The sequence below is a fragment of the Schistocerca nitens genome, chromosome 8, assembly GCF_023898315.1.
Source record: "Schistocerca nitens isolate TAMUIC-IGC-003100 chromosome 8, iqSchNite1.1, whole genome shotgun sequence".
Lineage (NCBI taxonomy): Eukaryota > Metazoa > Arthropoda > Insecta > Orthoptera > Acrididae > Schistocerca > Schistocerca nitens.
In genome coordinates, this window is record NC_064621.1 from 448,805,855 (window position 1) to 448,832,282 (window position 26,428).

General features: G+C 39.4%; 1 protein-coding gene across 1 annotated transcript in view; it reads right to left on the reverse strand.

Annotated features, from left to right (window-relative positions):
• LOC126198690 (myrosinase 1-like) overlaps positions 1 to 26,428 on the reverse strand; it is a 103,365-nt gene that overhangs the window by 55,282 nt on the left and 21,655 nt on the right. The window contains exon 2 of the mRNA XM_049935186.1: positions 13,238 to 13,371. Coding sequence (XP_049791143.1) covers positions 13,238 to 13,371 — 134 coding nt within the window. The remainder of the gene's footprint in view (positions 1 to 13,237; positions 13,372 to 26,428) is intronic.

The window sequence follows — 26,428 nt, forward strand, 5'->3', positions numbered from 1 at the left end:
TGAATATATAGGGAAACTGTGACGGAAGTTGTCCGTAAAGAATAAGGGATAGCCGTAGTGCCTTTTCTCTATCTTTGACGGTGGTCGTGTGTCGGCTCTTCCATTTGGCTTGACTGCGCTATCGCGCGATTATTGCACGAAGTTTTAATAGAGCGGGCTCAGAGAGTCATGTGGTCGGTGGGTTTGCAGTGAGGTCTGAGAGTTACGGGGACAACCCGGAGAGTACTGTATGCCCATTTGCTGAATGGTGAAGCGATTTTGGTCGGAACCGACAGGCAGCAATGACGCCTGAGATGGGGTCGCTGTTGGCCTGGCGCGACGCAGAGTGGCGGCACAGCTGACAAGGGGAGGCCGCCAATTGTGAAATTCAGATTCGATTCATACTGCGCATAATAAAAGCTCATGGCCAGAGGTGTAATGTGGCAAAGCACCAAGATGCACTTCTTAGCCGTTGTCGAGAAAATCGACAGTTAAAAGAAGCCGTTGCGGTGAAATACTCTCTACGATTATTTATTTTGTACAGCGTCGTGGCGCAGCGGTAAGCGCTCATGTTCGTAGTCCGAAAATCGCCGGATCGAATCTCGCGCCATGCAATTTTTTTATTATTAGTTTTTTGTAATATATATATATATATATATATATATATATATATATATATATATATATATATATATATATATATATATATGCATGTTGGTGAAGGCGGATCGCTCTCCAATTGTACCGCCTCCATTTTTCCCTTTTTTTAACAGGGTTTACCAAAGCTCACCCGTCCGCACTGATTTTCGACGATGTTATAAGTTGCGCTAGGGACCGCATCTACTTTCTTTCGAAGTTAGCACGCAACTACACTGTTATGCGGCGGCTCGTTTCGGCCCATTCAACATCTGTCCTTCAAGTGTAACGAGCGAGTAACGGAGTTTATATATCATACCTGCCACAGCAAATTTGTGTTCGTGGGGTCTCTATTCTAATTCGAACGTTTGACTTACGCTATACGTATTCGTTTCGGAATATCGTTTCTACGTCTTCCGTTAACTATACGTGGATAATATTATGAAGATAATTAATAACATTTGTGAAATACAACTTTCTTTGCGGAAAACATAATGATGTTCGAAGGCACCAGTTTTTCCACGACAGACGACTTTCAACAACTTATTATATGCATAATTGTGGCAACTGATTGCCGGAAATGTTACATATATATATATATATATATATATATATATATATATATTTGAATTACAAAAAACAAATAATAAAAAAAAAGTTGCATGGCGCGAGATTCGATCCGCCGACCTTCGGATTACGAACCCGAGCGCTTACCGCTGCGCCACGACGCTGTAGAAAATTATTAATCGTAGAGAGTATTTCTCAGCAACGGTTTCTTTTAACTGTCGATTTTCTCGACAACGGCTGAGAAGTGCATCTTGGTGCTTTGCCACATTACACCTCTGGCCATGAGCTTTTATTATGCGCAGTATGAATCGAATCTGAATTTCACAATTGGCGGCCTCCCATTGTGAGTGGGACTACGCGGCGCGAGGCCTCCTTGGCGCAGCGGAACTGGGGCTGTCAGTGACCACAGGCCTGGGTGCAGGCGTGTCCCGCTCTGTGGCAGCGCACGGTGTCTTCGGCACTCTCGCTGCTACTACCGACTGCACCCTATCTTGAGGGTTAGCTGTTTGCTGCTATAAGTACTGTGCTCCGAACTATGAAGTTGTTTTTGGTCCATTTCTATTTAAAAATCGTACCGTGCTGTGACTGCACTGCCTTACTTTTATGCTGAAACAGTGTATGAATTCCGCGCCTCCTATAGTGCTACATATGCATAAACCAGTAGGTGGTGCCTGTTGATGAGGCTAGTGTTTATGATGGTGCCTTTTAAGTGGTTTGGCAATTGTTGTGGAAGGTAAGTACTACTTAAAGCGTTCTTGCGTAAAAACAGTGCCATTCGGGAGGACACCGGTTAAAAACAGCGTTTCTGTGGCCGAGCGGTTCTAGGCGATTCAGTTTGGAACCGCGCGACCGCTACGGTCACAGGTTCGAATCCTGCCTCGGGCATGGATGTGTGTGATGTTCTTAGGTTAGTTAGGTTTAAGTAGCTCTAAGTTCTAGGCGACTGATGACCTCAGATGATAAGTCCCATAGTGCTCAGAGCCATTTGAACCGTTTGAAACAAACTCGCGTCCAGCCATACTGATGTAGGTTTTCTGTGATTTCCCTAAATCGCTTCAGGAAAATGCCGGGATGGTTCCTTTCAAAGGGATTGTCCGACGTTCTTCCCCATCCTTCCCTAATCCGATGGGACCGATGACCTCACTGTCTGGCCCACTTCCCCAAAACCAACCAACCAAGTAACTGCAAAACTGATTTTAATTCTGAAATGTCATTATAACCACTGTAAGACTCCGAAGCTGTCCGCTTCACCATTCCGCAAATTTGGTGTCGCTTAGGTTCATTTGGTTTCCTGTTACCTAGTGCTTCCGTGAATTATCTTGTGTAATTAAGCATAGATGCGCTGCCGGTTTTTGTTGTGGTTACTTAAGGAAAGCAGAGTAGTTCTTTCATTAATTTACACTTTCCTGTGTGACAGTTTGAAGACAGAATTATGTTGTCCATACGAATCCCAAAAACTGGCACTGTTTAGCTTCATTAAAAAAAAAATCCTCGCTTTTAGTAGATGGTTAGCTGTAAATTTTACTGTCTTATATTCATCAAGGTTGGTGCCTCGACAAGTACCATCATACTTGGCGGTGAATTTTTTTTTGTATATACTGTAGAGTGAGATTTATTTTTTCTTTGTAGAGGCGAGCGCTGCCTCAGGGGTTGTCATCGTCCAGTGCAGTCTGAAGGGTGCCACAGCGAAATAGCGCCTCATTGATGCACTCGTATATTGTTAAGAAAGCGTTTTCTGTTTAAATTACAGTTTGTAAGTCATACTACTAATATAAAAGAGTTCTGATTCGATTGAGTCCAACGGGATGGAGGTTTGATAAATTAACCTTCCGTCTGAATAATTATCTCCAGAGTAATTTTCGATTAAACAAAATTTGTTGAATGGCCTTTTTCTTAAAGTTCCCTTTCCGGAGGGATTGAGTGAGTCTTTGATACCTCTTCTACTTAGGATTCAAGTAATTATTGTTATTGGAATTAGATTCTAAATTTAGTTTCGAAATATCACTCTACTTGCGATCCCTCCTAGTTCGTATCAGGCACTTAATAACTCATTTTTTCATGCAATGTATTTTTTTGAGGGGGCGGGGGGCTTAACTCCGGATGTTGTAATCTGGATGTTGATGTTTTGGTGAAAAAAGAGTATTGTGATATTGTCTCCTCAATTGGGCTTGGGCATTGCGTTCCAGCAGCCCTCTGGCCTGGTAACACCTCTTCAGCATTCTGTACTGTCAGCTGTTTGAACTATATTGCGATAGAGAAATGCTTGCTTAAACATAAACGAAGCTGCTAGCCGAGGTTGTGTTTGACCTCGAGCAGCACCTGTCCAGGGTCCTCAATACCTTAAAAGTGTCAGTCGCGGTCAGCATAGTGTACTGTGTAGTTGTCAGTGTATTTTGTCAGCGCTAAGTGACTTCGAATGTGGGAAAATTGTTGGTTCTCATGTGATGAGTACTTCCATAACCGCAGTAAACGAAGTAACTGGTATTTCAAGAGACACCATATCGAACATTTACGCTGCATCCAATGAAAACAGAAAAGCGTCATCTGCTAAAGTGGAAAGCGAACGAAAGTGCGTGTTGGGTGATTGTGACAGACGGTCACTAAAGAGGATTGTGACGAAAAATATGAGGACGACAGCTTGTAGGGAAGCAGCCTACTCACGCTGTAGTAAATTCACATCAGTCTTTCCATTGTGTGCCAGCCAGTCTGCTGTAACTATCTCTGACGTCATAAATGTTGCGCAATACCTTAAAAATCAAGAAAATAACCTAAAACATTTCTAGCATGTAAGGAGTAATACTAAATTAATGTGTGTTGAATATCAGTTCGATAACTTTAGCCATTTTCGAAATTTGGACGTTTTTCTGTAAAAAATCATTGGCGCAACACAAAAGAGCTAGAGAGTTAAAAATTTATAATTACATTCATTTTTCATAATTATTTAATAAAAACAGTACTTTGGATTTCACAAATTAAAATTTTAGTGGAAATTCATGATTTTCTGGTTTTCGTCTTAAAACTTAAGGAAGCAAGATAGATTAAGTAGGCAAATAAATAAGGCTAGGATGTTTATATTTAAGTAGAATGGAGATCCGCTATCACCATAAGGATGTGAGAAGTTTCATTTGAATACCTATAAAACTATAGCGATAGCGTATCTCCAAAGGGCCAGTTCAGAGCTCGTCTACTGCGTGCAGTGTAATTAAATTAATTCTCTCGCCCAAAATATTTAACTTAGCCACGTCAAAATTTTATTATGATTACTTACCTGTGTGCTGAATGCACATTTAAATTGAGAGCTTCATCGGCCATCAGCAAAAGAAGCTATGATTTATTTGGTAACCTAATGTGGTGCATTACTAGCCCAGCGGCTAGTTGGGAGAGCCGATTTGATCAGGCGTTCCCTTAGCCGTCCGCACCGCGGCTTTATATATAAGAACGCTGCGCGAGGAAGCAAGGCCCCAGTTCTCTCCAGATGCTGAATAGCACGCCATTTGTGTCGGGAGTCGCGTCGCGTCGGTATCATTGCTACAAATAGCCTCGGATGCCGTATTAAGTTACTCGGGCTACGTGTAACCATGAAATCATTTTCGAGTGAAGTGTCAATTCTGGGATGATTTTCATTATCTAGCTTCAGTTTGCGTATTGTCGTATTTTCACGTGCCGCCGTGGAACAAACATTCTACCATTATTTAGCGTGGCGTTTGATGAAACTAATCATCAAATTATGGCGAGCATTCATTTAAATATTTAACTTGGACAGTTATAGTGGCATCAGCGCATTAGACTCTGAACTGCTCTGTTAGTTAGATGGTGTGGATTCTTTTGTTTTTCATCTGTGACCTTCAGAATATACTCAACTATTTTAGAAAATCGTTTTTGATTATAAATCCCAGACAATCTCCTAATTCTTCAGAGCTATAAGCTGTAACTATAAGTGTATTCTCAGATGAAGTGGCCACTAGGAATTCTAATTACAGGCTTCACGTTTTGCTAATCACTTTCTGGTATCCAATATTGTAGTTAGAGAGCCAGTGTTGAGAACGGCAAAACAACAGCATAAATAATAGGAACATTTTAACAACAATAATTCCCCCCGCCACCGCACATATGGTTAATCGGCCAGGAAATGCAGTGTTTCTACATTCAAACATAGTATACAAAAATAAATTCCACCCGCCGCCCCACATATGGTGCATCGGCCGGGAAGAAACTGAGTAAAAGTGAAAGTGATTATTAACTATTCGGATTCGCGAGTGAAATGCGACACGCAGCTGAGTAATAGAAGAGTGAAAGTGTTACGTGTGCATGTGGACGACGGAATTGGATTAACAATATGAAGTATTGTCTCCTGACAGTAGTGTGCAAAGGGGCAATGATTCTATAATAGAGACCCCTGTAGTAAAGCAGAAATTAGAAATTGTTAATTTGTTAGATGATAGTTTATCTGATGAGTTAAAAACGAAACCGCCATCAGAGGTGGTAGGGTTTAAACAGGAGACGTTAGATACGACTAATCAATCAGAAGTTTCGTTTAGTTTTGATGATTCTGGTGTTGGAGCTAGTTTTTCGTCACCTGAGTGTGATAAAAAGCCAGCTAGTGAGCAACCCAAAGATGCTGGGGCTATTGATTTAAATGTTATATTACAAGCAGTAGCTGCCAGTAATGTAAAAATGTCGGCCAGTAATGCTAGAATGACAGCTGAATTAAAGTCTGAGATTGTGGCCAGCCAAACCAATTCTAATAAACGGTTTGAGGCAATGGACAATAAATTAGAATCCAATAAAGCTGAATTAGAAAATTCTTTCAAGGCTAGTTGCAATAAGTTGAAAGAGGATCTGGACAGTTTGAATTATAAAATTGATTACAACCATGAGGATATTAAGAAAAAGGTTACTCAACAATTTTCTGAAATGTATAAAACAGTAAAATCCGAAGTTGCTGAGGTTCGCAAAGACTTCCAAATGGAAGATGCGAAGCTGGAGCACAAGTTAACAGAAAAGATCGAGGCGGAATCTGAACTGTGCTCAGATAGGTTTAAAGATGTTAACATAAAAGTAAATATATGTCAAGCAGAAGTAGATGCAATCAAAACTGATACTACTCATATTGTGCAAAGAGTAGATATTGTTGAAATAAGAGTAGAAAATATTAGTACTAACATTGCTAACATTGAGAGTAAAGTAGCTTCAGTTACTTCTGGTAATGGTAGTATACAACAAGTTGCAGCTGCAAACGCCGCTTTTATCGGGTGTCGGCAGTTCTTGCGGTTCGATCCAGATAAAAATATCCACCCGCTAGAGTTCTGGAACGATTTTGAAGATGTGATTCCACCAACTTGGTCTGAACGAGAGAAAATCTCATTTATTAGAAGCCATTTGGCAGGTGACGCCATGCGCTGGTCAGCGGATGTTATGTTGAAGTGTAAAACATTAGCAGAATTTAAAACAGCTTTCATTAATGAGTATTGGTCTAGTAATAAGCAAAATGAAGTGTTGAGAGAATTTTGGAGTGGAAAACGCTTCAATGCAGGCAAGGAATCTATTAAAGAGTTTGCTAGGTCATGGATTTCACGTTTGTCACATTTGGACGAAAAGCTGAAACCTGAAATGATAATACTAGGTCTTGAAGCCAAACTGCCATGGTATTGGCAAACTAGACTTATATCTGCCCCTAGAGACAATCTGGATCGTTTCATTGAATATTTGGGACGTGTAGAACGTGTTGCTGCCAATGAGGAGCAAGCACGTAATAACAGAAATGCTAATAACAATAGTAGTAATTTTAAGAACGAGCAGAATGGCAATGTAAACATCAGAACCGTAGGTGTTCGTCATCCTAAGAGAGGTAGGAATTGGAGATATAATTATCAGAACCAACAATGGCATCCAAATGATAATAATTTTGTTCCAAACAAAATTATGCATGTAAACAACAGTACGGAAAGCAATGCTATGCCAGTTAACTATAATGAAAATAAGGGAAACAGTAGTAGGCCGAGGCAGGAAAGCTAGTTCCCGTCTATGAGGACACTGGCGCTCACCAGGCGGTTACTTTTCCTAAGCCAGTAGTTACGGGAATTGGTAAGACAGATCAGAATACTCAGACTGAACATGTGGATGAAGAGTCTGTAGCACCTAAGAATACAGCAGAAATATTAGATCACTCACAGTATTTGATAGATACCGTGTTAGAGACGCTTTCTAAGTGGGAAGAGAATGAGAAGGCGCAGCAGTGTAACGATAGGGAGGAGCTACAAAATACTGAATTGTCAGGTGAAGAAGCAGAAGAAATTCATGCTTATATTTACGATGAGGATGATGTGCTCTTATCTAAAGTGCCTGTGCAGGATGTTGATACTGTACTAATAGATTTAGGACAGGAGGTAAGTGAGAATGTAGAGGGTAGCCTGTTGGGGGTCGATGAACCCAGTAGCTGTGACCAGTTGTCACTTGAGAAGGAACCCGACGATAATAGTGAAAGTGGTTTAGCTGTAACTAGTGTTATGCCCGGTCTGGAGGCGCAGAATCGCTCAGACTACAGTAATTTGGGTCATGTTCAGCAAACTAAATGTAATGAAGTCGTGCGGTGTTTCGATTTGAAATTAATAGACTGACTGGAAAAGGCAGCTGAAAATGTAATTCAGGAAACCCATACACACTTTGACCTAAATGTAATGAAGACAGATGTCGATCACTTTAGTTGGAGACAAATCCAAAAGGAGCTATTGGATGAGTTTGAGGAACCACCTGTACAACCTAGAATAAGCCACCCTATAATAATAGTGAATATGTTGGGTATCAATGTACGTTGTCTCTTAGACAGTGGAAGTGAGGTGAGTGCGATATCTCAGTCCTTTGATGCATTACCTGGTAAAGACAAGCTTACAGTAATGAGCGTATCAGGACTAAGAATAATTGGTGCTACTGGCAAGGTGTCAAAAACGGTAAAGCAAGAAGCTTTGCTGCCCTTTAACGTTAATGGTAATTTAATTTATCATCCATGTTTAATTGTAAACAATGTCAGTATTGAAATTTTAATTGGCATAGATTTCTTGTCAAAATATCAGAGTGTTGTTGACTTTGAAAGAAGCCAGTTAAAAATGGTCTTGCCGATAACTGGAGTAATTACGGTACCTTTTATTGATAAACATGTAGTAACTAATGATGAAACTTGGGAGCTGCCTATACGAGTTCTGAAAAACAGGAGATATTGGGACGAAGGTGTTAATCTTAGTACAAGTAAGCTAAACACAGAAGAAGAAGAAGCAATTATTTTGGACAAAATTGAAGCTAAATTGCAGGAAATCGATAAGATTTCAGCTAATCAGAAGGAAGAACTGAGACAGGTTCTAAAAAGGCATCATAAGGTATTTTCAGGTCGACCTGGCGTGGTCAAAGGTTATGAATGTCAATTAAAGGTGAAACCTGGCCAAGTGTTTGCCAGGAAGCCATACCAAATGAATTCTGTAGGAAGGAGGTTGTTCTGTAACATCTACACAGTGTGGCAGCTGTGCAGTCCCAGCTGTGTGAGATCTTCTTTCCATTTCAGGTCTCACTCATTCTTCATCTTTCCTATCTACAAAAATTTCGACCTCTTCTTTCCAACACATAAAATTTTCCATTATGATTATCAAGCCAATGATAAGCTAATTAATGCTGTAGGGAGGAGGTTGTTCTGTAACCTCTACACAGTGTGGCAGCTGTGCAGTCCCAGCTGTGTGAGATCTTCTTTCACTTTTCAGATTTCACTCACTCTTCATCTTTTCTATCCACAAAAATTTCGGCTCTTACTCTCAAATACGAAAATTTTCTGTCATGGCTATCAAGCCATGAGTTCTGTAACCATTCTATCCACCGATTAGTGAAAAAAAAAACTAATGTGACAAACCTAACAGTAACATAAACAACAGAGAAGTATGACGTAAATAAGATACAAATGTATTTGAGTAACAGTTATGTATAGAACCCTGGTAATATTATAAGTACAAAATGTTGTTTTATTGGAAACGGTGCCACAATAATATTTTAAAAAGATGTACAAATTCGTGTTCAAGCAGGATCTGAAGTGGCAGTGAAACCTATTGTATGCATTAGAGCTAACTAATAGATAGTAAAAGACATTGCTTAGTGTTATGAAAAAAAATATGCAGATAATTGCAAGAATAAACTCACCTTGTGTAGCAAGGAATGGTAGTGTAATAGAAATGAATAGTGTTTGTGGTTGAGACGTGAAGGACACGTCCCTGAAGTATTTATAAGGTTGGAGCGGGCCATTATTTTGGTGTAGTGTGTGACCAACATGTATTGAGGTTATGAGTTGGAGGCGTGAATGCGACCACAGGTACCCTTATGTTAGATGAGACAGAGCAGCTCATGGTGTCCTGTAGGTTTAAGGAATTTAGCATTACGCTCGTCCATAATTACTTGATGCATTTTAGTGGTAGGTCGAGAGAGACTACCTGTGGTTTCAGCGTCCCATCGAGTGGAAATGGATTGCCACGTGAGCAAACTAATCAGCTGCAATACACTATAGATATGAAATAAATGTGCTATCCTATGCTTTAAAATATTACTGGAGTGAGTATTACTTAAGTTCATACACTAGCAAAGTAAATAAGTAACATAATGATAGACGTGAAACATTATTGATAGCTCAGCATAAATACACTTCAAAGTAAGTAAGTACCTAATTGCAGATGTGGAACTGACACAGCAGGCAGAGGACCAATAAGTGGATTTTGTAGTCAACTAAACGTAGTGTGTTTTGAACACTCAGAACTGTACTACTACCAAAAGTTACTCCCATGTACAAAGAAGCTGAGAATACAACCACTAATCAAATATACTCATACTATCTCTAAGAATAAGGTAATCAAAGATGAGTCAGCTAAGTGAATAAAATATAGATTTATCAGGAATGTACCGAGCATTGGTTCAGTGTTCCTGCCCAGAAATAATAAATTGATGTTAAATAGGATTCATGATTGTATGCCTTGAGCATAAATTTTCTCTAGTACGTGACTAACGGCGTTTTAAGCCATTTGTTTACCGATTTTATGGCAATTAAGTAACCGTGAGAGTAAAATTGAAAAAGTTCTGTTAAATTTGTTCCAGTAATATATTGAAAGATAAAATGTATATATCCCCATTTCATTGTGGCCCACCCTTAGATAATAAGTGAATAGAGTCTGAGGCACTCTTTTTGTTTGTTCTACAGGACAAACCAGATAATGGCAGCCTGGTAGCTGCGTGAAAGCGTGGAGTGACTTGGACACAACTCACAGTGACCCCTCCCATTTCCCCATGTAATTTAGAGTGAACGTGAAGGACGCACACCATAGCAACTTCCCCTCCTCTGCCCTTGTGAATGGAAGTGTAGGGCGCCAGCCAAAGCGGCTACAACCCCGTGTGTAATAATTATTTGTGAAATTTTCTTTCAGGTTTAGAAAAGACTGCTAAGAGATAATCATCTGTTTATGTATCATGTTATTTTCTTTGAATTTGTGTATGTAAAAATGTATTTAATGGATTTAAGATTTTCATAATTTGACAATTTTTATCTGTTTGTTTGTCTAAGGCAATATGTATGCCAAAGTGTTTCATTGACTTTGCTTAAATTTTGAGTAATAATGTTGCTTAAGAGGCAGTGAACATGCCTGCAATTTAAATAATTAATGTAGGTAATCAGTTTTCTTTTAATGTTTCTATATGTTTACATTTCAATTTTAAATTTTCATAGGAAGTTAAGCTGTACTCTTGCTTCCCTTTTTGTAATTAAATTTTTTTTCATTCATTAACATTCATAAACAAAAAAATTTAAGTAGAGGGTGATGTAGGGAAGCAGCCTACTCACGCTGTAGTAAATTCACATCAGTCTTTCCATTGTGTGCCAGCCAGTCTGCTGTAACTAGCTCTGACGTCATAAATGTTGCGCAATACTTTAAAAATCAAGCAAATAACCTAAAACATTTCTAGCATGTCAGGAGTAATACTAAATTAATGTGTGTTGAATATCAGTTCGATAACTTTAGCCATTTTCGAAATTTGGACGTTTTTCTGTAAAAATCATTGGCGCAACACAAAAGAGCTAGAGAGTTAAATATTTATAATTACATTCATTTTTCATAATTATTTAATAAAAACAGTACTTTGGATTTCACAAATTAAAATTTTAGTGGAAATTCATGATTTTCTGGTTTTCGTCTTAAAACTTAAGGAAGCAAGATAGATTAAGTAGGCAAATAAATAAGGCTAGGATGTTTATATTTAAGTAGAATGGAGATCCGCTATCACCATAAGGATGTGAGAAGTTTTATTTGAATACCTATAAAACTATAGCGATAGCGTATCTCCAAAGGGCCAGTTCAGAGCTCGTCTACTGCGTGCAGTGTAATTAAATTAATTCTCTCGCCCAAAATATTTAACTTAGCCACGTCAAAATTTTATTATGATTACTTACCTGTGTGCTGAATGCACATTTAAATTGAGAGCTTCATCGGCCATCAGCAAAAGAAGCTATGATTTATTTGGTAATCTAATGTGGTGCATTACTAGCCCAGCGGCTGGTCGGGAGAGCCGATTTGATCAGGCGTTCCCTTAGCCGTCCGCACCGCGGCTTTATATATAAGAACGCTGCGCGAGGAAGCAAGGCCCCAGTTCTCTCCAGATGCTGAATAGCACGCCATATGTGTCGGGAGTCGCGTCGCGTCGGTATCATCGCTACAAATAGCCTCGGATGCCGTATTAAGTTACTCGGGCTACGTGTAACCATGAAATCATTTTCGAATGAAGTGTCAATTCTGGGATGATTTTCATTATCTAGCTTCAGTTTGCGTATTGTCGTATTTTCACGTGCCGCCGTGGAACAAACATTCTACCATTATTTAGCGTGGCGTTTGATGAAACTAATCATCAAATTATGGCGAGCATTCATTTAAATATTTAACTTGGACAGTTATAGTGACATCAGCGCATTAGACCCTGAACTGCTCTGTTAGGTAGATGGTGTGGATTCTTTTGTTTTTCATCTGTGACCTTCAGAATATACTCAACTATTTTAGAAAATCGGTTTTGATTATAAATCCCGGACAATCTCCTAATTCTTCAGAGCTATAAGCTGTAACTATAAGTGTATTCACAGATGAAGTGGCCACTAGGAATTCTAATTACAGGCTTCACGTTTTGCTAATCACTTTCTGGTAGCCAATATTGTAGTTAGAAAGCCAGTGTTGAGAACGGCAAAACAACAGCATAAATAATAGGAACATTTTAACAACAATAATTCCACCCGCCACCGCACATATGGTTAATCGGCCGGGAAATGCAGTGTTTCTACATTCAAACATAGTATACAAAAATAAATCCCACCCGCCGCCCCACAAGCTGCGAAACGCAAATGTCCTTAACAGGAAAACGCGATGGCAAAGCCGTAGAACCTGAAGTATGGAGCAAAGGAAATATGTCATTTGCTCGGATGAGTCTTGCTGCACACAGTTTCCAACGTAGGCCGAGTTTACGGCCCATGAGTGAAACATGGCGGGGTTTGATGATTTGGGCAGACACATCTTGGTTTTTCATGGCACATGGGTCAAGGAGTATTTTAACATTTTGGCTGTTCAGGTCCCACCACTGGTTAATGTTTGTTCCCCAATGATAATGCTGTGTTACAAAATGGCAGGGCCACAGTTCATATAGCTCGCATCGTCCAGGTTTGGTTTTGCAAGCACAAGGATGAATTCTCGTAACTCCCCTGGCCACCACACATGCCATATGTCAGTATTATTGATCCTTTTCATTCTGCTTTGGAGAAAAGTATGGGTAATCGCTATCTACATCTACCAAAGTTAAAAGGACATGCCACTATTTTGCAGGAAGAATAGTATAAGATTTTATTTGAGAGCAGACATAACCCGTATTTATCCATTCCGAGACAGCTGCAAGCTGGTTTGATTACCAGTGGTCTTTCGACATCATCGTAGGCACGGTAATGTCTTGTGCTTCTGGTGTTGCCCTACAGTTGTCCACTCCCTGTACATTTGCTGAGTGTACTCACCCCCAGGTCCTTGAGCGCCTGCACGTCCTCAGCATACTTGTGGTAAGAGTCACAGGCCACGTCTCCATTCTCCCCGTTGTGGCCGTATTCTGGATGCTCGTGCAGCATGTGGTCCCAGATGCTTTCTCCTTTGCCTGTTAGGTAAAAGGGAGTCTTGCTATAGATAACAAGGATTTTATTTTGTACATGTAGCAAACCCGACAATGCTTCACAATTGCTAAGAATGCATGGGAATTGGATATACATCCTAATCTGCATCTCTCTCCCTTCTTTACCTCCTCCTCATCTGCTCTTCATCCATGTACTCCACCTTCTCCTGCCCCTCTGTCCGTCCGACTCCTCCTTCCCCCACAGCTTGTAATTCTCCTCTTCCCACCCCTATCTGACACTGAGTCTTGTTTATGTTTGTCACAAATTAGTATTCTGCAGTGTTCTAAGCATAAGCCGATAAGCCAAAAACTCAACTTTTCTATTATCTGTGAAATCCGACTGTAAGGAAGAAAACAATTTAACTTGAGAGAATTTATATTGGAAAATCGATTCGTCTGTCTGCAAGAAAGAAAACAAAACACCAAATTTTCACAGTAGACTAAGCACAGTTTTTTTTGTCACAGTCGGTTTTAACAGGAAATCTGTATACTGTTATTTAAGATTATATATACATTTGTGTGGGTGTGTGTATAGCCTATAGCCTATGACTGTCCGAATATTCATTTCACTATCGTCTAAGAGTATGAAGTAAATCGGTCGTGGACGTTTTCAGATTTTTGGTAATAACTTCTCTCCTTTCCATATTACATATACACTGTATATATTAAAAATATGAAGCCTGTGGCCGTCCTATTAGAGTATCCTGTAAAAATCTGGAGTAAATCGTCAAAGTACTTTCCGAAATTTTGGGCAACAAATTTTCCCTTAATGTGTTACATATGTATGTATATATTAAAAAAAAACATGTAGTCTACACTGAGAGATAAAATTCGCAACATCAAAGAGTAATTAATTTAGAGTGATGAAATTTCGGTAATATATTAGTCTAGCTATCACGTTTAAGTGATTAACATGACAAGATCACAGGTTAACGAAAGAGGAAGATAAGCCATTGTAAATGTTAAATGCTGGTATATTAATACCCTGTGTAGCAGCCAGAATGTTGAATGCATGCATGAAAACGTGCATGCATTGTGTTGTATAGGTGCCGAATGTCAGTCTGTGGGATGGAGTTCCATACTTGTGGCATTTGGTCAGTTAATACAGGGACTGTTAATGCTTGTAGTGGGTGATGCTGAAAGTGTCGCCCGTTGACGTCCCACATGTGTTCGATTGGAGACAAATATGGTGATTGAGCAGGCAAAAGTAACATGCCGACATCCTATAGAGCATGTTGGATTATAACAGTGGGATACAGGCAAGTATTACCCGCTGGAATACTGTTCACGATGAATGATGGCATAACATTCGAATCACCAGACTGATGTACAAATTTACGGTCAGGTTGGGCGAGATAGCCACGAGACTGCTCCTTCAGTCATACGAAATCTCGCCCCAGGCCATAGCTCCAGGTGTAAGTCCAGTGTGTCTAGCAAACAGACACGTAGGCTGCAGGCCGTCAACTGTCCTCTTTCTAATCAACACATGGCCATCACTCGCACCGAGGCAGAATCTGCTTTCATCAGAAAACGCAACAGACCATCCTATCGTCCTATGAGCTCTCCCTTGACACCACTGAAGTCGAAAATCGAGGTGGTTTGGGACCAGTGGAATGCACACTACAGGGCGTATCGCTCTTAGCTGTCGTTGAAGTAAACGGTTTGTGATAGTTCCAACAGAAATTATAAAATCATTGGAGGAAGTGGCACAAAAGACTGTTATCGTCGGTGTGCAGAATTGAGTCTGGCGACATACCACCTGATTTTGGGAAAAATGTCATCCACACAATTCCGAAGAGTGCAAGAACTGACAAGCGCGAGAATTATCGCACAAGCAGCTTAACAGCTCTTGCATCCGACTTACCGAGAAGAATAACACGCAGAAGAATAGAAAAGAAAATTGAGGACGTGTCAGATAAAGATCAGTTTGGCCTTAGGGAAGTCAAAGGCACCAGGGAGACAGTCTTGATGTTTCGGTTTGTAATTGAAGCAAGACTGGAGATACATCAAGACTTGTTCGTAGCGTTCGACAATGTCAAATGGTGCAAGATACTCGAAATTCTGAAGAAAATGTGGATAAGATGGACATTTGTGTAGTCTTTAGCCCCTACTGTTAAATCTGTACACAGAAGAAGTAGTGATGGAAATAAAAGAAAGGTTCAGGAGTGGCATTAAACTTCAAGGCGAAATAATATCAATGATAAAATTCGCTGATGGCATTTTTATCCTCAGTGAAAGTGAAAAAGAACTACATGATCTGCTAAATGGATTGAGCAGTGTATTGAGTACAGCATTTGGATTGAGAGTAAATCGAAGAAAGACAAAAATAATGAGAAGGAGCAGAAAATACAACAGTGTGTACGGTAACTCAAAATCAGAACTGATGGTCACAAAGCAGATGAAGTTAGTGCAAGAACGACAGCAAAAGCACACTAACACTGGCAAAAAGGGAATTTCCGACCAAGAGAAGTCTACTAATATCAGGTATAGGCCTTAATTCGAGAAAAAAATTTCTGGGAAATTACGTTTTGAGAACAGCATTGTATGGTACTGAAACATATGTAAAGTGTCAGGCAAATCCAACACCTTCCATGAAAACCCTGACATGATAGCAAAGCCGGCAGTATGTCACATAGCTCCGAATAAATCCTGACACTAAATTAATCAAAGTAATAAAATCAATGAGTGAGCAAATGGAATACCACAGACTAACACAAGAACGCCTAAATGCATGGCATACCTTCCCACCGTGAAACAGACGCAGTTCTGAGGGAAGAAACGGGAACAGAAGCTGAGAGCAGAACCGTGTTAAGCTAGAGGGCCCTACGGTAAGGGACGGACACCCACATCCCATGTAGCCGGCTGACCGCCAAAACCACCCCCCAGCCCATGTTAAAAGATAGAGCCCTCCAGAAGAAAGGGCCACACCAGCTGCAAGTTTTAGCGTGAGACTTTTTCGCGTCTCTGTTACGTTGCAAACATTAAAAACATAGCCCATCACGAAAAGTATAACGTTTCTCATTGGATAGACAGAATTTTTGTAGGTGGACCTTAAGGTTAACATTGAGAACCTGATTGGTCAGTTGAAAACACAGCCAGATAGCTTTTCTTAAACCAACTTCGGTAAATTGTAGTAAGGAGAAGTTAGGAGAGAGTTCCTTCCGAGATGGCGAGCTGTATGGAGCTGCGCCGTCCGCCGCCCCCTGACGCTGCCTAACCAACAACAAGGCTGTTTAGGTTTTTTTGGTAACGCCACCTCTGTATGAAAATCACTGGCTGTGCTGTGTGCAGTCTGTGGCTGCTTTGCATTGTTGTAATACTCGCCATTGTAGTGTTATGCAGCTGGCTGTGAACAGCGCGTAGCGTTGCGCAGTTGGAGGTGAGCCGCCAGCAGTGGTGGATGTGGGGAGAGAGATGGCGAAGTTTTGAAATTTGTCATGAACTGCTATATTTATATATGATGATATCAAGGTAAATACATTGTTTGTTCTCTATTAATATCTTTCATTTGCTAACTATGCCTATCAGTAGTTAGTGCCTTCCATAGTTTGAATCTTTTATTAAGCTGGCAGTAGTGGCGCTTGCTGTATTGCAGTAGTGGGAGAAACGAAGATTATTGTGAGGTAAGTGATTTAGTGATTTGTGAAAGGTATAGTTTAATGTTAGTCAGGGCTATTCTTTTGTAGAGATTTTTGAAAGTCAGATTGCGTTGCGCTAAAAATATTGTGTGTCAGTTTAAGCACAGTCCTGTATAAATGTTCTAAGGGGACGTTTCATATGTCGACCCTTAGCCTAGGATACCTCACTGGAATCTTCTGATTTTTTCTTGTAGTTTGTGTAATTGTAGAGAGAATCTCCTTTGTAGTTACAGTCTTTCATTGTTGTACAGTAAAACAGGTGTGGCACGCATGTAGATTTGCACCAAGTATTTCGCAGCTGCAATTAACTAGATATTATTTTAAGTGCTATGTTAATGTGTTCCCCTATTTTTGCTCTTCAAATTGTGTTTTTCTGTGTTGTCGTGTGAAATATTGTGACAATAATGGCGTGTGAAAAACGTAACACTAGGCTCCAAAGTAAATTGAGAAATGACAGCGAAGACGAAAGCAGTGTGTTAGCGCCACCGTGTAATGAATTAACTAATATTCAAAGTAGTAATTTGGTAACTGTGCATAGGGAAATGGAGCGGGTGGCAAACAATGGCGTGAACAGTGAAACAATTAGTGAAGAGGGAAGCATTATCGATCGATCGGTCGGCAATAGCTCACCTCAGGAATCGGGAATGACAGGACACAATATTGCAAATACTGTAGATTCAGGTTTTGGGTCCCCACCGTTTTCTCAAATAAGTCAAGACACAATTTCTGCTTGTCAAAATGTGAATGTTGCCGGTGCAAATGCACTGCCGAAAAGCATAGAGGAACAGATTCCAGACACTAATACATTATTATTGCAATTAATGCAACAAATGAAACAAAATCAGAGACAAACACAGCAACAGCTAGACACAATGGGACAAAATCTTCGAAAGTTAGACACAGTGGAACAAAATCAGAGACAAACACAGCAAAAGCTTCAATAGTTAGACGCAATGGAACAAAATCTTCAAAAGTTAGACTCATTGGAGCAAACTCTTGAACAAACACGTGAGGATTTAACTAATGAGTTACATCACATTGAATCGAAATGTCAAAAAGTCTGTAATGACGTAAAAACACAAATTTGTGAGCATTTCCAACCTATTTTTTCGCGGCATGAAAATGCACTACAGAATCACGAAGCAGCCATAAAAGAACTGCAAACTACTGTTCACGAAAATCATGAGACCTTGCAAGCTAAATTTGACTCAGTTGCATCTACCGATTCGGTTACGCAACTTGCAAAAACTCAGGAAAACTTAAAGGACACAGTAGATACTCTGAAACTTGGTTCAGAAAAACACACTGAGGAAATAAGTACACTATCAGATAAAGTAGCCGAACTTTCAGATCAGTTCACTAACTTATCTACAAAGGTAGATGATGATCTGAATGACACAACACTTGTAGCCTTTACTGACACTGAAGAGTATGAAGAAATTAGAAAATTCAAACAAAATCAAAATCAAATCAATACACAGTACAAAAGAGAAATCCGCGAAGTACAAGATCAGCTGACACAGGTAATACAAGAATTACGTATTTCAGAGGACACTCGCGCCCCAATACGGGAAGAGAGACATAGAAATACGGAACAACCACAAAATAATAACACAGGCCACTTCGGAAATTATGAAAGAAATTGGCAAGGCACACCGAATTTTGAGATGGAACCGCCGACACGACGTAACAATGACCGATATGCGACTCGCCGACATGATGATTTTGACTATAAGCTGTTCATTACTACACGTAAATTAAAAACATTTAAGAATTCTGGCAACGACATTCATCCACAAGCGTGGCTCCATCAATTCTCTCATTGTTTTCCGCCCAACTGGTCATTAGAACACAGATTAGAATTTATGTGTGGCTACTTGGAGAATGAACCAGCCGTAAGAATGCGATCGGTCATTCACGATTGTCACAGTGAAGGAGAATTTTATCATGCCTTCCTCTCAGCGTATTGGTCTCAAGCTACACAAGACCGAGTAAAACATAGCATCATAATGATGAAACGTTTCGAACAATCTGAATTTTCCAGTCTTATGAAATATTTTGAAGACATGTTGCATAAGAATCAGTATCTTACAAACCCATACAGCCCCTCAGAACTCATCCGCATTTGCTTAATCAAATTACCTGAACATTTACGAAATATTATTTTGGCAGGACGTTGCAAAGACGACATTGAAGCTTTTCAGGGACTCTTACAAGAATTAGAAATTGACACAGACAGTCGCGGGATGCGAAAACAGGAAAACAATCACTACAGGTCACATCCGTCACAATTCTGTGACGACAGAAATAATAACTGGACACGACAAGGCTATTCTTACAACGCAAATCGTGAACAAAACAGACACCACCCATATGACAACCACTGGCAGAGTAACAATAGTTACAGAGAAAGATCGCATTTTCGTAGTAATGAATATGACAGCGATTACCTTAGAGACAGACAATATGGGAACCAAAACAATTATTATCAAGGGAGACAGAATAACTTCAGACGCAACAGTTCAGCGCGCAGTTACGATTCAGGAAGAAATTCTCCACCACATAACCGACAAGAAAGAAATTATGAAATCTACCGACATGACGACAGACGAGATAATCATAACGACAGACTTGAATTTCATCAGAACTGGCGGGATTCAAACAGAGCAGGGCACTTTCGACAATGTGAATTTGTAGAAGCTAGGTCTCCTAATCCTAATAACGGCGCGCGCCAACAAAGAGACAGACAATGACTCGCACAGAAGGCAGCCGCGTGCGCAAGCTGGCTCAGGGAAAAATAACATAGACGCTAACCTTGAGAAAAATTCCAGTATTCTTTACTAACGTATACCACTTGATAATTGCGTTAAAGTTGAAACTCTGCGTACTAGGAAGAGCAAAGGGTTACACCATATTTCACATGTAAAACCATTTATTGAGAGATAATCTGCTTTTTAACTTTGCCTTTGCCATAAAACTTTTCACTTCACATTTCTAGTATGCTTTCTAAGACTTAAGAAACTGTTAACATGCAACAATGTTTGAAGTTAAATATCCAGTCAAGAACCAAGAGAACTTATTTAAACAGAAATTACGAATGCATTGTTATTGTGAACAGACGACACAGTGTTATTGTGTGTGTGCATTCTTGCTTGTTTGTTACACGATTACGTAACGACTATAAGGCTCACATACTTCGAGCATATACAGGTACTGCTAATGAGATTTTAATGCAACATTTTGGTTTGCTTGAAAATACTCCTTTATTTGAAGTACTTTCTGTGGGATTAAAGATGACTTAGCATTTGGTTTCTTTGACAGCTACACCATTATATCACGACGCTACTAATGAGTGACAATTTACAATGTTGCTTTTTCAGTGTTTCTGTTTTATATCTGCACAGTTTTTCTGAATTCTTCTGTAAAGTAAAACATGTTTTAGTAGTAACTTTTGTGGTATAGCTACAATGAGACAGCCTTTTCTGTAGCACAACAATACGTAACAGCACAGTACTTTCTTAATCACGGCAATAAGCGTAATAACTAAGATATCTATTCGCAAGGCATTTCATTTTTGTGTATCGTGAGGTAAGTACATTGACTTCTGCAGAACTTAGCTTTCGGAGGACGATAACTACGACACTTCCACAGAGATTATCTTGCAACAAGACGCACATTTAGCGCTACAGTACATGTATTTGAGTGATTTATCTTATACTTAAAACATTTATTTTTAAAGATTTTTGAATTACAAAGAAAGTTTTCCGTGATACATTTCATTCCATTGCTGTAATTTGTAACACCTGAGGGTACAATTACATTTATCCTCAGGGGGGTACACGTTTACTTTGTGTACCATGTGTTTGGCAAGCACAAGGAACCCTAGCTAATGTGGTATTTGCTTATACAACTTTACACATCGGTACCATATTTGTCTAACACACAAATTACACAGCTATCTGATTATTTACCTGAGAGAAACAAACATTTTTTTTACTATATTAGTGACAGATGTTTACGTAATTACACAGTTGAATAATTTTACACTTATGAAATTGTATTTTGTCAGTACTTTGTGAACTGTTCATATTTTTTCGGAGCCATTGTGGTACTATGAGAGCTTTGAATGATGTATTTGGTATGGGATCATGATTTTTAAAGTACGTTTGAGGTTGATGACACTATTGAAATGAGCAGAGAATTATTTTAGGTTTTGAAACTATTGGAGGAAGCTACGACGATTTTGAGAGTTGACTGAGGTGTTATGATGTTATTTTTACGACGACGATGTGTATTATGCTGCTGAGGTATGTTTATGGTCAAGAAGCTGATGCTATATGAGGAATTTGATTATGCTACATATTTCATATAATGAAATATTAAAGAAGCGTCGACGAATATATAAATGTGTAATAAGGTAAGGAGTAATGAGTAGCGGTTAGGGACACTGACTTGTGAAAAAGGATGTTGGAAACCAAGAATCGTACTTTAAGAGGTAGGAAATGTTTGTAAATGCGTGAATGTATCACAATGCCGGCGAAAAATTTTTGGACACTGTTATATTTATAGGATTTTGTTTCTACACATTTGTAACGCAAATTTTCGACCTGTGAATTTCTTATATGAGACTGTCGCTGTAGCGAAAACTGCTGTCGCAAATATTTCGTTAAGAAAGGTAAGTGACCGTGAAGTAATTCTTTGTGAGCGGCCAGGTGTGTCAGACACCTGGAGAAAAAGCCATTATTGCGAGCCCTTTTCAGCGGCACAGGCAGAAAAAAAAAGGGGAGGCCATTATCCTCGCTATTGACGTTCCTTGTAGAGAGCATCGCAAAAATGACACGGTCGAACTTGAAAACATATGTTGACACTGTGGAGCTCTTAATTTATGATATTTACAGAAATGCCTAATGAAATGACGAGAAATATTTTTACATCTGCACACCTGATTATGACAAGCGTCTTTCTACGAGAGTTGAGTGAATGTCTACTAACTTATGAAATGTCACATGACTATTGAATGATATTTTTATGCTTTGGTTTGCGTAATTGCTTATTTCATTTGATATCTGGTTTCCAGCTGTCTTGCAGCATTGGTTTCATAAAATAAAATTAAATGCATTTGCTAATGTGAACACTTTCTGTCAACAGATCTATTAAATAATTACTTCATGATCCACATTCTTCGAAAAAGGAGCTCTTGGAATGGAAAGAACAATAAGAAGGGACTAGTAACAGGAACTGCATACATAATTTTCTTTTCAACTACTTGGTAATTCCCAGAATGAGATTTTCACTCTGCAGCGGAGTGTGCGCTGATATGAAACTTCCTGGCAGATTAAAACTGTGTGCCCGACCGAGACTCGAACTCGGGACCTTTGCCTTCCGCGGGCAAGTGCTCTACCAACTGAGCTACCAAAGCACGACTCACGCCCGGTACCCACAGCTTTACTTCTGCCAGTCAAAGGTCCCGAGTTCGAGTCTCGGTCGGGCACACAGTTTTAATCTGCCAGGAAGTTTTACTTGGTAATTTTTTTGGTAGAGTAAGTTATCGTGATGCATCACTCTAGTGTTAAGATGTGACATAGGTATTAGACAGGGCCATTTTTAGTGTAATACTTTTTCTGCTTGAACTTTGTCATGTTTAGGTATAAGTTATGCTGTTTGCCAGGCATAGTGCTACTGAATTTTAATTTGTGTTACTCTGCTAAGCCAGATTTATTTTTCTTGTTTGCTGCTCATTGCCTTATGTTAGTTGTAATTCATGTTGCTTGCTTCGCCATTTGTATTTTTGATCATTGCTGTTTGTGTTAATTGTTTTGTGCTACTGCATTGCCTCGTCCCTTAGTTTAGCATCTGAGCTCAGTAGATTTAAGTTAGCTTAAGAGGGGGTAGACTATATAAGAAACTAACTATGATGAATTGGAAGCAATGCATTGACAAGGTATATAAAAAAATATTTGGGCCAAAATGAGTATTGTACAATGAGCCATAATTATTTTGAAAGAAATATGGTTAGAATACAGAAAACAGGTGTAGATAGGACTTTTTGGAAATAGGAACGAAGGGAGATCTCCGAGAAGTAAAGAAAGTTTTGTTTGCAAAATACTGCAGTAAAAGAAACCCTGTCCTTTCCTTGTGTTATCCCACTATGTGTTTGTGTTCCCTTGTGTATTTATGTTTTTCCTGTATTTATATGTTTATCTGATAAGACTTATGTTGTAGAATTTTTCTAATACTAAGCTACATTCACTATGATGAGGAATACTGTTATCCTCAAATATAATTGGCATTAATAATATGTTATTTACCTTGTAAATATGCTTAGACATTATTTATTCTGTTTTGTTTTAATGCTCATGTGTGAAGTTGATATTCCAAAAGTTATTCTGATCTTTCATGTATGTACTTATGTCATAATTCCTGTGACACTGATGTATATGTTATTTCGATTCTTTTGTAAAGCCTGTATTACAAATGTTCTCTGTATTGTTATGTTCTTTAATGATGTATTTTGTACCTTTGTAATTGTATTCTCATGTTATAAAATTGTAATTGTCACCAGTTCATCATATTATTAACTTGTAAGTTACATTTCACTGCACACGTTTCTGTTGGTCATAGTATATGGACAATATGTGAGAAGTAGGGACTGTTAGTGTTTGCACGTGTGTTAATAATTCAGCAAGGGACTGGTTAACAGCATTGTTGATTCTAAGGACAATTCCAAAAACTTTGTGAGTGCACAAGTGGTGGTTATGGACTTGCTATATTATCCGCAAGACTCTTCAATGGTGATTGTGCACCTGCACAGTCACAACAGATGGCTGCTGGCCATCTCTACAAGGACTGCAGTGGGTCTGCACCTCTGGTGGCCCACCAGTACCATTATCTCTACAAGGACTACAGTGGGTCTACGTCTTTGCTGACTCACCAGTACCATTATCTCTACAAGGACTACAGTGGGTCTACGTCTTTGCTGACTCACCAGTACCATTATCTCTACAAGGACTACAGTGGGTCTGCGTCTTTGCTGACTCACCAGCACCATTATTTCTACAAGGACTGCAGTGGGTCTGCACCTCTGGTGGCCCACCAATACCGTAATCTCTACCAGGACTACAGTGGGTCTGCTCTGTGATGACCTACCCACCAATACTCTTCAAAACTTCGACTGACTCCGCTGTGGGTTTGCTCGGTTGTGGCCCATTACCTGTCAGCATGTCAAGAGTCAGCACTGTCTTTCCGTTGCAAGGACAACGCTACTTCTTCAAGACTGCATGGAAATCCACTACTTCCGTGTGCATTTTCTTTTACTGCTCAGACTTTGAGAAAAACACTGCAATTTGATGAATGATCAGGGCTGTCTTTATGGACTGTGAGAAAATTTTAGCTTTTGACCAACATTGTATCAATAAGTGTGTGCATTTGATTTCGTTGTTATTGTAATTACGATTATGAAAAATTTTAACAAATATGTATTGCCCACTGCCCAAAACCATTTGTAAAATTTTTTGTGGGGAGCATGGGGGCTATGTAAGTAGGCTGTTTAGGTTTTTTTGGTAACGCCACCTCTGTATGAAAATCACTGGCTGTGCTGTGTGCAGTCTGTGGCTGCTTTGCATTGTTGTAATACTCGCCATTGTAGTGTTAGGCAGCTGGCTGTGAACAGCGCGTGGCGTTGCGCAGTTGGAGGTGAGCCGCCAGCAGTGGTGGATGTGGGGAGAGAGATGGCGGAGTTTTGAAATTTGTCATGAACTGCTATATTTATATATGATGATATCAAGGTAAATACATTGTTTGTTCTCTATTAATATCTTTCATTTGCTAACTATGCCTATCAGTAGTTAGTGCCTTCCATAGTTTGAATCTTTTATTAAGCTGGCAGTAGTGGCGCTTGCTGTATTGCAGTAGTGGGAGAAACGAAGATTATTGTGAGGTAAGTGATTTAGTGATTTGTGAAAGGTATAGTTTAATGTTAGTCAGGGCTATTCTTTTGTAGAGATTTTTGAAAGTCAGATTGCGTTGCGCTAAAAATATTGTGTGTCAGTTTAAGCACAGTCCTGTATAAATGTTCTGAGGGGACGTTTCAAAGGTAATGAAAGCACGCGATGCCGCATAACAGCGCATAAAGCTTCACTCAGAACTGCAGAAGTCTCATATGTTACATCCCCTTTTTACGTAATACTAGTGTCGATCATCAATTAAATCTCATGGTGTTCACATTTGCTACTTGAAGTAAAAATCTGAACCGCGATGAATTTTCTCTTATATAATTATTGAGTAGCCACATCAGCCACTGTAATTTACGACAAGTTAGATAAGTAATTAAGGATAATTGAGGGTCACTGTAAACCATTTTGATAGTTTTCTCTTTAATGAAACTGAACTTAAATCTAGATTATAGATGTGATGTGGCATAGGTCATCCTTCGATCCATTGTAGAACTTGGAAAGCCATTCAGGGAATATTCGTTCACATTTTTGTTGAACACAGTTGGTTTTTATCGTCCTGTATTAAAATACTTCCTTTTATCAATAGAGCAATTTATAAACAATGTTTTGTTAGTAGAATAAAATTTCCAATTGTAAACTTAACTGATTTTTCGACGTTATTTTACCAGCTAACTAAAAATAGGAAAGCTTTGAACCCCTTCCACTAAATTTAGTTAGTATTACGATTCTTTTACAGGGGGTGCAGTGGAGCTGACGCTGAAATCATTAGGTATTTGGTTATATCATCGCTAGTCTCACTGAACTCTTCTGAACTCTACATGTCATGTGTGGTCTGGCGTCTCCTTACCAGCAACAGGTCCCAGGTTGAAACTAGTCAATTCCCTAAAAAACACGCTCAGAGCGTCGTTGCGCGAAAGTGGCAGGGAGACACGACTTAGAACAAACAGACACCACGCAGAATGTTAGACATAGACTGTGGGAAAACCGGAACGGAAGGGAATCGGAACATTTGAGATGTTGTGCTACAGACGAATGTTGAAAATTAGGTGCACTTATAAGGTAAGGAATGAGGAGGTTCCGTGCAGAATCGGAGAGGAAACGACTATGTGGAAAACAGTGATAAGGAGGAGGGACAGGATGGTAGGGCATCTGTTAAGACGCCAGGAATAACATCCATGGTACTAGAGGAAGCTCTAGAGAGTAAAAACTGTAGAAAAATACAGAGATTAGGATACATGCAGCAAATAATTGAGGACGTTGCTTGGAAGTGCTACTCTGAGATGAAGTGTCTGGCACAGGGGAGGAATTCATTTCGGGCCGAATCAACCCAGTAAGAAGACTGATGACCCAACATAAAATACACAAATAAAAAATAGAGAAACGTTCTTTGTGTCACTGTGGTACCAACTGCTGCTGAAAATGCTGCTGCAGATGCAGTACGATGTGCCAGAT